The following is a 12,563-nucleotide window of genomic DNA, read 5'->3' on the forward strand; positions in this document are numbered from 1 at the left end:
CAACCTGATACGACTTTCCAAGTCAGTTTGTCAAGTTCTACCAAGTCAATTCTAATGGTCCTAAAGCATATTTTACAGTTCACTGCTTGGCCTGAGAGAAGGGATGCACAAAGGTGAGACCCTCCTTCAACCCACATTTCTCCCAGTGACAGTCAAGGAAATCAGACAAAAGTGACAGACTCCAAGAATGATGTCAGCACTCGGGGCTGTCAAACACTTGGGATTTAAGAAGGAAAACCATGGACACAGTTGCGGTACAGCATTCTCATCCCCACCTCCCATACTTAAAGTATCCTTCTGACTCTTGGCTGGTTCCTAAATTGCTCACAGACAGGGTAGGACTATAGAAGTCTGTCAAAAAAAAAAATAGCAGCTTGGGGCTGGAGAGATGGACACCAGTCCAATCACTGGTACCACAAGGTCCTGAAGGCTCTGGACATCAAAGGCCCAGAGCATCACTGCAACATCCTCACATTGAGCCACAACCTGGTTGGCATCACCAGAAAGGGCACCCAGACCCCCACTTGGGACCCGCCGCCACCACCAGATCACATACACACGCACATATGTGTTTTATCAACAGTGAGGGTGGGGTGTGGTGACTTCTGCTTGGACTAACAGCTAAGCAGCAGTTCAGCCTCAGCCATAGCTTTTGGAGTTGGCAATCCACTTTAAGGGGAATACTGGTTCCAAATACGGCCTCTTTCTTCCCATCTTTCCTCTTTCTGGGATCACAGGTTCCAGGAACTTACACAGTTTTTGCTAATTCTCCAATACTTTCAAATAGGTTTTGGAGTTTTTCACTTGTTTTTTGAATTTCTAAGCCTCTTCTACTCTTCTACTTTGTCCATTGCTAGGAGCAGAATTATTTTCTGTAACTATTAAGAGAAATATAAAGATCTAAATATATGAAGACTAAACACAGTATCATAAAGATGAAATTCTTTACAATGCAAAGTGAGCTCTGCATGAGATAGTTTCAAATGAAAAAGTTTGCCTGAGGGTGTGTGAATGTACAGGGCTTAATTTGGCAATTTCTAAAATTGATAAGGTGATGCAGTGGCAGCCAGGACCCTGAAGAATAAGGAAAACAGACATCTTTACTGAGAATTATGAAGGGTCAGTAAAACGGACAACGGAAGAGAGCTCAGGAAAAAAGTTTACAATAAAGGTGGCGTTGAAAAGAAGTATAAAATGATTGGTTCTTCAGTTATTGCCAACAGTACGGGGAAATGGGCACCTCAGATGATTATTGCTCAATAGCCCAGGGCATCAGCCTCACAAATTTAGGGATGCAAACCAATTCCCAGTGCCATCACAGAGCCCTGCAACTCCTCTGCTTCCCAGTGTCACCAAGTGATTTGCAGCTGCAACTAACAGGAATGCGATCCCTGGCAAGCAGCACAATAGGAAGTACTAGCCAGCACATTGGGTGACCCCTCTCAAGCATCACAGCTAAGGGTGTGAGTCCCGGTCATCACGAAATGGCAAATGGCAGAGGAAGGGGGGAAACTGGAAAAATGAAACCTGACACTATTTTCCATAAAAAAAAAAAAATCAATTCCAGGTAGATTATAGATCTGTGAGAGGCAAAATAAGGCTCCTAGGAAAAAATAGAACATGTTTGGGTCAAATTAAAAAAAAAATATATATATATATATATACATATATATATTTGCTTTTTGGGTCACACCTGGCGATGCACAGAGGTTACTCCTGGCTCTGCACTCAGGAATTACCCTTGGCGGTGCTCAGGGGACCATATGGGATGCTGGGAATCGAACCCGGGTTAACTGCGTGCAAGGCAAACGCCCTACCCACTGTGCTATTGCTCCAGCCCCCTCAAGAACATTTTTTTAAATGATGCAAAAACAAAATATCAAAATCATTTCCAAACTTGGTTACCTTTAAATTAGTAATATCTATCCCCCAAACTGGGAAAATGTGGGAGAAAAGTATTTGCAATGCCGTGTAATGCTTGTAAGTGGTGGAGTCAGGTACTGGTGCTCGGGATGGGGGAGACAGCTCAAACTGCATGTTGGAGCCCTGAGCTCAATCCCCAGCACCACGTACTCAGTAGTACTGGCTGTGGCCCCCTAAGTAAAAGTGCTGTAGAATACAGTATAATATATTGCCATGCAACAAATAAAGCCTTCTGTCAGCAAGACTGACACTCTCATGAGCCCAGCTGCGGCCAGACGGGGGCGTGGGGGTCCCCCGCCCAGCTGCAGTGCCCGTGTCGCAGTCCAGAGCAGCCGCCAGGCTGAGGGCCTGTCGCCTCTCCTGGGAGCCCCTTGGCCCACCTGCGGAGGCCCCTGTGCACACGCCTAGTGTCCCCAGACAGCAGCCTCTGAGGAAGGTTGTCCACTTGGTGGACACTGACCCCCTCCGGTCTCCAGGCACAGCGTCTTCGAAGGGACATCTCAGAAACAGCCCGAGTCAGCGCCTGCAGAGGGGCGGGCAGGGAAGGGGGCCACCCGTGGTGGGTGGGGTTACTGGCACCGCAGGGGCCTTGAGGACACGGCTCCTGGGGCTGGTCCTCCAGGACGGGGCAAGAACAAGCCCAAGAGAGAGCGTGAGGCTGCCCCGTGGCCCGGAGCCCTGCTGTGGTCACATGCCCCCACCCAACATGTGCCCCTTCGGGCCTCACCCAACCCTGACACCCTGACCCCGCCCATCCCAGCACGAAGACATCTCTGGGTGCCGGCAACATTTCTCTGAGTCAGAAACCAGCTGTGGGTGTCTCAAACAGGCTGATCACAGGCTATAATCAAGGAGTGCCTGGGTGGGCAGAAGGACCCGCTTCCAAGCTGTCATCTGGTTAACGTGGTTCCCAGGCCCTCAGGTCCTTGCCCTTTTGTCCACTCCAGAGGTGAGTCTCTCACAGTCAACAAGTGACAAAGCAAGGGAGAAAGCCGGAAACAGCAGCAACAGCCGTGCATCAGCTTGTAACAGTCATGGAAGTGACATCCTGTTAAATTATGTCATACTTACCAGAAGCAAAGGTATGATGTAGAGCAACACATTTGTTACAACGCTGGTATAAGCAAATAACTACTTCTTTGGATCGCTCCCGCTTCTTCTTTCTTCCTGCTGGAGGTGGAATCCAACCCCACACGTGTGAGGCCAACATTCTACCACTGAGTACCATGAAGATCATGTTTAGAGGGGAAAAGGCTGTGTTAAAAAATGGATATATGATAATTCCTTCCATAGTCACTCCAGAAAACAAATCTAAGTGGTCGTTTTTGCGGATGCCTGCTCAGAGGATAAAGTTCATGAGGAAGAGTTCAGTGACCAGGAAGGTTCAGAGAGCACTTCCCCAAGGGCCAAGAGGGCGGTCAGTCGCTGAGTAGGAAGGTGCCCGCGAGGCCTGCCAGCCTCCCATCAAGCCTCCACGCCCTTTGTGCTCAGGGACTGCTCACAGGCCTGTGCCTTGGGGTCACTCCCAGCGGCGCTCAGGGGATCCTGCAGAGCAGCGTGTGGGATCGAACTCAGTTCTTGCACATGCAGAGCCTGTGTTCCAGTCCACTGAGTCATCTCTCTGACCCAAGCTTCCATCTCTCAGCAGAGGGTGGTGACACAAGCTTTGCTCCAGTTCTGATCATTTACAAAACTGTACTTCTTAGGTTTTCTTTTATTATTATTATTATTATTATTATTATTATTATTGTTGTTATTGTTATTGTTATTGTTATTATCATCATTATCATTATCGTCATCATCATCATCATTTTGGCTTTTGGGGTCACACCTGGCGATGCACAGGGGTTACTCCTGGCTCTGCACTCAGGAATCACTCCTGGCGGTGCTCAGGGGACCATATGGGATGCTGGGGATCGAACCCAGGTCAGCTGTGTGCAAGGCAAAAGCCTGGCTATACTATCGCTCCAGCCCTATTCTTTTATCATTTTGAGTAGCCACCCTAGCAGTACTTTTGTACCCTAGGGGCCACTCCTGGCGATACTCAGTCCAAGGATGTTGGTTCTCACAGGTGTGTGGGCACACCGAGCTGGGTGCCACCAGGACCAGGAGTGATGCTGCTCAGGAGACCGTGGGGGAGGGGTGACAGGAAAATCATGTGGTGCCAGGGATTGACACTGTGGCCCTGTGCATGATGGCTTGCACTGCAACCATGCGTGATTTAATCTCCCTATCCCTAAGTCTGTGGGGTTTTCTTTTGCAAGGTGTGTGTGGGGGGAATTCCCAAGTGGTGCTCAGGAGGCCTGGGGCCCCTCCCTGTGACAGTCAACCAACAGGGCCAGAGATTCAGTGCAAGGGTTTAAGATGCGATGCTGTACTGTTGGTCCTGTACTATTGGGAATACCCGTCCCCTCTCCCCCCAGCAGAGCTCAGGGGCCTCCTCAATGTCCTGAGGACCACATGAGGCCAGGGATGGAACCGGGGTCAGCTACGTCAAGATATGCGCTTGACCCCTGTCCTATCTTTCCAGTCCCTTGAGGACAGCGAAGATTGTTGCTGTTGATTTTTGTTGTTGCAGTGCTAGGATCAAACCCCAGGACCTCACACAAGTAAGGCCCTTGTTCTCCCCCTGAGGGGGGGGGGTTGTTCTTTTTGCCTGTAGATGTGACAATTGTCCCTAAAGAAAGGTTTCACAAAGAAAGGGGCAGACATAGAAGGATTGCACTCATCTGTGGACTATAAAGTAACCGAATGGGGGACTAACACTCAAGGATGGTAGAGATAATGACCAGGAGGATTGCTCTGTGGCTTGGAAGCCGGCCTCACATGCTGGGGGAAAAGGCAGCTGAGATAGAGAAGGGACCACCAAGTAGAGGATGCTCGGAGGGCCCCACTCAGGGTGGGAGATGTGCGCTGAAAGTAGACTATAGACCGAACATGATGGCCATTCAATACCTGTATTGCAAACCATGACGACCTAAAGGAGAGAGAGAGAGCATACGGGAATGTGCCTGCCACAGAGGCAGGGTGGGGGTAGGGGGGTAGTGGGGATGGGAGGGATACTGGGATCACTGGAGGTGGAGAATGGGCACTGGTGGAGGGATGGGTCCTCGATGACTGTATGACTGAAACGTGAGCACAAAAGTTTGTAAGTCTGTAACTGTACCTCACGGTGACTCATTAAAAAAAAAAATAAATAAAAATAAAGGTTTCACCAGCTATACAAGGACACATGCCAGAATCCAGCCCGAGCAGAGGGAGCCGAGCGGAGGGCCAGGCCTGAAGGAAGGTCAGCAGCGGACCTCCAGGAGGCTCAGCTCCCCCGGGGACAAGACCCACGCTCTCCCCGTTTGTGGCGGGAGGAAGTGAGGTTGAGGGCAGCCCTGGGTGGGGAGGCAGCGGGGCAGGACATGGGAGGGGCCGCGTGGGTCCAAACTCACAGGCAGGGAGACCTTTCGGAGCAGTGACTGCGGCTCGGCGGACAGACCACCGTGTCCTTTCGTGAGATGCAGCAGCCTCCTGCAACCGCCTCTGCCCCCCGACCGCCAGCCCCCACCCCCTAGAACTGCAGTGAAAAGGTCAAGGGAATTTTCCTCCCCTTTCAATGGAACGAATCTTTCTTGGGCCCAGAAAGAATTATTTATCAGGTGTTCACGGCACTCTGCGCGCACCGCTCCAGGCCCGGCCACGCTCCAAGACGCCACTGACAACTTCCTGAGAGCTCAGTTTAGAAGTCAACTTCAAAGCCCGTCCGCAGCGCGGGGGAGGCCCCTGGGCTCCCCAGTTTGGGAATTGACATCAAAGGGGCACGCGCAGGTGGAGCTGAGGTTGTGGTGGGTGGGCAGCGCCACCAGGCAGCGGGAGGCCCAGGGGACAGCCTGTTCCCCGTCCCTGGATGGCGTGGGGAGCCAGCGGGGCAGGCGCAGGGCTCATCACCTCGGCTTTGCAAGCCCTGGTCACTGCTTTACTGGCGGCAGTCAGATGTCTGGGATGGCAGAGGGCGGAGGGCCGGAGGCAGGTAGCCCAAACCTGAGGCTCCTCCCCACCTGGGAAAGGGTCCCCAGAAGAAAGGAAGAACAGGAGGGGAAATCAGCCGGGGAATGGGCAGATACCCCCAGGCCAGAGGCTTCCATGATTTCATTAGTCCCTACCATCACAGGTGCAGGATTTTTTTCTTTTGTTCGATTGGGGGTCACCCCTGGCTCTGTGCTCAGGTGTCACTCCTGGCAGTGCTAGGAGAGAGCAAACGTGGCTGACGCCTCTGAGGCACGGGCCTAGCCAGCCAGTTGCACAATAGCTCGAGCTCATGGGTTGGGATCCATCACTCCATTTTTCAGAGGAAGAAGTGAAGTTCAGTGTCTAGTGCAAGACCGGGAGTTAATAATGGTGAGTCAGAATTCCACAACTCCCGCTCTTAACATACAACCAAAAGAAGAAACAAAGAAAAAACCCAATCACCAGAAACCAACCCCTACAACTTTAAGATGGGAAATTAGGGCTCCCATTCAGTGGGGGAGACAGTATAATGCACATCCCGGAGAATAGCTGAGATTCACAAGATCCGCAAGTTCACGGGCAAAGAGAAGGAAGGCTCTTTGCAACAGCGCTTGCCTTGATTCAGTCGACAAGATTCCTCAGCCTTTGTGGCAGGCACTTTGTTCTGGGCACAGGGGATAAAGAATGAGGTGGGTGGGGGCTGGAGCAATAGCACAGTGGGTAGGGCGTTTGCCTTGCACACGGTTGACCCGGGTTTGATTCCCAGCATCCCATATGGTCCCCTGAGCACCACCAGGAGTGATTCCTGAGTGCTGAGCCAGGAGTGACCCAAAAAGCAAAAAAAAAAAAAAAAAAAAAAAAAGAATGAGATGGGCTTGCTTGGTTGTGTGTGGTGTTGGGGATCGAACCCAGGGCCTCACACACACACACACACACACACACACACACACACACACACACACACACACACACACGTTCTACTGGTGAGTCACATCCCCAGCCAAGATATTCCTGCTCCTTGAAAGCTCATGTCCTCATGAGGAAGGCAACGAACGCGTTAAATCAGCGAAAGGGTCTCCGGACTGCTCCCAGGCCTGCGTCGTCTCAGCCCTATCCTCAAAGCCGGGCTGCTGCCCGCCGGTCCTCACCCTCCAATGGGGACCCGTGTCCTCCCCCACGACGGGCCTTGCTCCAGTCTCATCTGCATTGAACACCCTTGCCTGGGCCGCGGCCGAGAATCCTCGGCAGACTCATATTAAAAATGCCCTTTAAAATTCAAACGCTTTGAACTCAAGAAATACCGCGAGAAGTTTTCATGGAAAGTTCAGCTCCGCCGGTTCAATTCACCACACTTAGAGGCACCTTTTCAAATAATAGGGAAACAGTGTAAGAGGGTCAGACCCAATCAATATGCTTGTTCAAACAGAATTGCGGGGACTGTGATGTGCGCACATTTTGTACTCTGCCTTTGTAGGCGCCCCTCGCTCTGAAGAAAGGTTGCTTTGCTGGGAGAGCCATGAAAGTGGGAGCCTTTGGAGTGCGGGCCGCAAAGCACCGGCGTGTTTACGGGCCAGGAGGGGCTGTCATTGCTCCCCAGCCCCCTCCGGCCTCTCCTCTTTGTTCTTTTCATAACAGCCAAACACGTGGCGGAGTTCTAGCACAGGCAGAGGCTGAGGCAGAGGCAGAGGGCTCAGTTTCTCCCGCCAGCTCTCAGAATTGTGATCCGTGCATTGACCAGCGTTTCTCAACCGGGGACTGAATGTGTCCCCTGGGAACCTCCCCTCTCCCCCACCCCCGAGACACGAGACACACACACACACACACACACACACACACACACACACACACACACACAACACCAGAACACTGCAAAAGGGTCACAGGTGAAAACTGCATTGGTGGCGGTGGGCGAACATCCTGGGACTAGGGGACCCGGAGGCCGGATGGGGGTGGGATGGAACAAGGTCAAGGGGGTAAAAGGCTGAGACTTACTTGCAGTAGACACACTGCAGGTTTATTTTTTTCAACAAACAAATAAGTTTACTTAAAATTAGCTCTGTGATGGGGCTGGAGCAATAGCACAGCGGGTAGGACGTTTGCCTTGCACATGGCCAACCTGGGTTCGAACCCCAGCATCCTATATGGTTCCCCGAGCACTGCCAGGAGTAATTCCTGAATGCATGGGCCAGGAGTAACCCCTGTGCATCTCCGGGTGTGACCCAAAAGGAAAAAAAAAATTACCTCTGTGACATATTTTTTCAAAGTTTCAGAACCTGCCCCCCACCTCACCCCCCACCACCCCAAGTCCATGAACCATGACAGGTTCCCACGAGGCCTCAGCCAGAGCCTGGGGCACTGGGGCAGCCCAAACCAGGCCCAGGTCCTGCACGGCTGCTGCAGAGAAAAGGGTCACCCAAGAGAGTCCCAAGAGACCCTGGGAACAAGGGCTGGGCTGTCAGAGGAGTTCCCACACTTCGATGGAATATAATTCTCTACTAATTTTTTCTTGATTTCTGACATTCACAAAAACTTACTTCGATCTTGTGGAGGTCAGAGCAAACGCATACCTGGGATTTCACAAACTCCATGACTGCAGTTGCTGCTTCTTTCCCACCCACCGTGAGGACACAGAAGGACAGGCAGGGAGGTCAGTACAGCGGCAGGGGCATGCTGAAGGCCCCCCTTGCACTCTGGTTCAGCTGAGCCCCATTTCCCCAGCTCCAACACCTACAAGCTGACGGGATCCAGAGAGAGGATTCCCCGGGCCTGAGCTGCGGCCAACTTTCAGAACTGTGGGAGATCCGGAGCAGCCACACACAAAAATGGCTTCTCTGCTCCTTAAAGACTATGATCTTGGAGGTCTACTAACCCATTTTGGCACCCAGTGGCTTCTTATAGGAATGCATCTAGACTGTGAACTGAGCTAAAATATCAGAAATCCAAAACCACACGGCCACTATTGCAGCTGTGCGAGTTCATATATTCTTCAGCAATGGAAAACAAATTATCAAATGATGCCTTTTCATCAGGTTTGATTGTTGGGGGGAAATTCCAAATAATAATAGTCAGTTCTCTGTTGAAATATTGAATGTATTCAAAGTATAGAGAGAATAAAGTGAAGATCATTAGCCACTCAGGTGGGGAGGTGGATGGGAGGGGGATATACTAGGGTTCTTGGTGGTGGAACATGTGCACTGGTGAAGGGATGGGGGTCTGATAACCGAGTGACTGAGAATTTAACCTGAAAGCTTTGTAACTTCTTCCATGGTGATTCAATTTAAAAAAATAAAAGAAAAAAAAACAATAGCCAGAACTGTGGAGAACCCAGATTAGCCAAAGGCCCCCGAAAGCTAGAGGGTGGGAGAAGGACTAGTCAGTGACACCCCCCCACAACATGTCACCCAGTTAGAGGCAAGGCCAGAAAGTGGTGAGCAAATAGAAGCGGTTTGTGTGTGTGTGGTCTACACATTTTTCTTTTGCTTTCTTTTTTGGGGGGGTCACACCCGGTGATGCAGGGGTCACTCCTGGCTCATTCACTCAGAAATTACTCCTGGCGGTGCTCGGGGACCATATGGGATGCTGGGAATCGAACCCAGGTCTGCTGCTGCGTACAAGGCCAACGCCCTACCCGCTGTGCTACACATCTTAACACATCTGCCCACTGTGTCCGCTCAAGCCTACACAATGGAGATTTCACTTTACACACCTGAGGGACTGCTGCTTGGCCCAGGTCATGCTGAGAATCCAGGCAACATGGGGGGCTGGAGTGAGGATGAGGGAAGCCCATTGCACTCTGGATCCCAAAACCATCTTGTCAGTTCTTGCTAAGAGAATGAGACAGAGGGGCCAGAAGAGCACAGGGCTGGCAGGCGTGAGGCCCTGAGTTCTGATCCTGGGGATCAGCTGGCCCTCCAAGCAATGTCGGGGGCAGCTCTGGTAGCCCCTTGAGCACTGGCCCGTCAGGCATGCACTGTGGACCAGCATCACGGGAGAGGTACTGGGTCCCTCAGTACTGGTAACTGTGGTCCCTGTTTAAAATTTAAGAAACAAACTGGAAGGGGCCCACGTGCTGTGAAGGTGGATGCCTGGGACATGAGGAGTGTCCAAATGCCTTTTGCACAGGACTGTGTCTGTGGGTACATGGGTGCATATTCGTGTGTATGTCTGCATGTGTGTTTATGTTTGTCTATGTGTATATGTGCACGTATGTGTGTCTGTATGTCTGTGTGTACGTGTCTTTGTGCATATGTCTGTGTGCAAGTCCATGGTCCACATGTGTGGCTGTGTGCCCATGTTTGTGGGTACACCTGTGGCATGTCTGGGTATACTGTGTGTGTATATGTGTGTGTCTGTGTCTACCGTGTGTCTAGGAGCAAGTGTGCGTGTCTGTGTGTGTGTCTTTGCCAGCTTGTGTGAGAGCAACAGCGTGCAATAAGGAAACCACCACAGGCTTTCAGATGGGGTCTCCAGACAGCTCCTCAGTGTGGGACCCCTCTCCACACCCCTTTCGCCTTTTATTTTATTTTGATGTTTCTGCCTTTGTGTTTCATTATAGAGGATCTGTTCCCTTCTCCTCTCATCTATTCTGGAGATAATTTCCAAATCACGCCTCTAAAAAGCAGGGAACTGGTTTTCATTTTCACATTCAACAAAAGATCAGTGGGAAAACGAGCAGCTATGTCCCCTGTGGAAAGGGACTTGGCATCTACTTTCCCCAGTTGAAACTGTTAGAATAACCACACGAACCCTGGGTGCTCTTCTTGGCAACAGAAAAAAAAAAAAACCCAAATGGCTGTTAACAACAAACTGGACAAGAGCCGTAGCCCTGCTCTGACCCAGGCTCTGCTCTCCGGGCTCAAGCATCGGTCAGTCAAGATGAATCCAGCACGCAGAACGTTTGCACGGGGCCATCACTACCCCACCCCCGTGGAAGGCACCTGCGGCATGCGGGTTGGAAGGGGGCCTGGGGTCCCCCCCTGTGAAACCAGCCTCCTGAGGTGTCCATAGCCCCTAACAGGGGCGGCCTCCAGCCCCGCTGCCCCCAGAGCTGCAGGGGCCCAGACAACCCTCTTCCCTCCACCCCTCAAAGCCAACTGAAAGTCAAGGGAAAATGTCATCATGAGAAACACTGGTCAGAACAGGTAGGCTCAAGATCTGACAACGGGAACCTTCTAGAGAACTGGAAAAGCAAACTCACACAGGCCACTCGTGAGACCACAGCCAGCAGGAAGCAGATTAGGTTGATACTTTAATCTGTACATCATTTTTTTTTTGCAAACCATTACACTTTTATTTAAATTAATTTTTTCTTGCAAAATATTCATTTATTTCCCCCAACAAAATCTTATAAAGGCAAAAATAAAATCTTATTTTGGCAAATGTCACGAAGTTGATACTGGCAGCATATGGAGTTAGTTAAAAATAGACAGCAACTTCTAAATATAGTCAAGATTCTCTTTCTGACCATACTCAAAGACAAAGTTTCACTGAAAGCGGGGCTCTGCCCAATGGGTTGTGTTTTTGTTTTGCTTTGTTTCGTTTCATTTTTGTCTTTCCCTTGGAAGCGTCACTCCCAGTCAGCAGATGCCCAGGAGCTCTGGATGGCACTGCCCCAGCTTGGCAGCCCTCAGGGCACCTTGGGCTGGAGCTCTTGGCCGGGTGTCCACACGGTGGTCATCTTCCACCTGCCTCCTCCACTGGACCCTGGGGAACAGAGGGGGGTCCCCAAGATTGGCAGCTGGAGTCCATGGATCCTTCTCCCATCCCGGTGGGGGCATTGGGAAGTTTCAGGGAGAAGCCACCCAGAGCGGAGTTTATTGCTTATGATACAATACAAGGGTCTTCCTCACCTTTTCTGTTTCAAGGAATATTTTAAGAATTAAAGCCACCTGCTTTCCCCCTTCCAAGGAGAGCCCTTTGCTGAGAGGGGCAGGCTGGGGCGTCACCCCGGCCCCTGGGCCCATGGCACGGGCTCTCCCTGTGCCACGCCACCAACTGCAGCTGGAGGCTGAAGCCTGCAGCTGGCGGGGAGTTGGGGGGCACGGGGACCCCCAGGCTGGTGCTGTACCCCACCCGCCGGAGCACACTATCCAACCCCGATGTTGGCTCCCTCTCTGCCCCTTCCCTACCTGCCAACCCAAAGGGTCCCTGAATCTGGACGCGCGGCTCCCCACGCCCGCATCCTTCCCGGCCACTCAGCCCTTGAGGTCAACGTGATAAAATAGATTCTGATTCTAAAATACAGGGTCAGTATTTTACAGCAGGTATCAAAAGTGCCTTGGTCATAGGTAAAAAGGAATCTGCACTAAAACAAGTCTTTCTTTTTTTTTTAAAGGGGGGCGGGGAGTGGGGGAAGGGGGCGTCGAGTCGGGACCCGGCCCCTCTGGCGAGGGCCCTGCGGCTGGCAGCCTGCTCTGTGTCCTCTGCAGCCCGCGCTCCGGCCGTCTCCTCCGCACGCGGGCTCACGGGTCAGTGGCTGCCTGGGCTGGCAAAGAGCACAGGGGAACAGTGAGAGGCGGCAGACGCCGGCCCGCCCGGGAAGGGGGGTGGGGGCGGGCGGCGGGCACACACGGGCACATGTGCACGAAGGGAGGTGCGGGCTGGCAGCTGATGCGGTGGGAGCAGCAGAACAGGGGGCTGGAGCA

The 12,563-nt window shown here is 51.9% G+C and overlaps 1 protein-coding gene and 1 pseudogene across 12 annotated transcripts in view; one reads left to right on the plus strand and one right to left on the minus strand.

The window, feature by feature from the left end:
* Positions 1-12,563, plus strand: part of LOC129405543 (uncharacterized) — a 468,293-nt pseudogene that overhangs the window by 25,749 nt on the left and 429,981 nt on the right.
* Positions 11,141-12,563, minus strand: part of PLEKHA7 (pleckstrin homology domain containing A7) — a 248,331-nt gene continuing 246,908 nt past the window's right edge. For 11 of the 12 annotated variants that reach the window (XR_008630634.1, XM_055141275.1, XM_055141281.1 and 8 more), the window contains one exon: positions 11,141-12,403. Coding sequence is in view for 2 of the 12 variants with exons in the window: in XM_055141277.1 (XP_054997252.1) it covers positions 12,381-12,403 (23 nt within the window). In the remaining 10 variants the exon portion in view is untranslated. The remainder of the gene's footprint in view (positions 12,404-12,563) is intronic. The other variant, XM_055141274.1, reaches the window with a different exon arrangement.

Source organism: Sorex araneus, chromosome 6, assembly GCF_027595985.1.
Source record: "Sorex araneus isolate mSorAra2 chromosome 6, mSorAra2.pri, whole genome shotgun sequence".
Taxonomy (NCBI): Eukaryota; Metazoa; Chordata; class Mammalia; order Eulipotyphla; family Soricidae; genus Sorex; species Sorex araneus.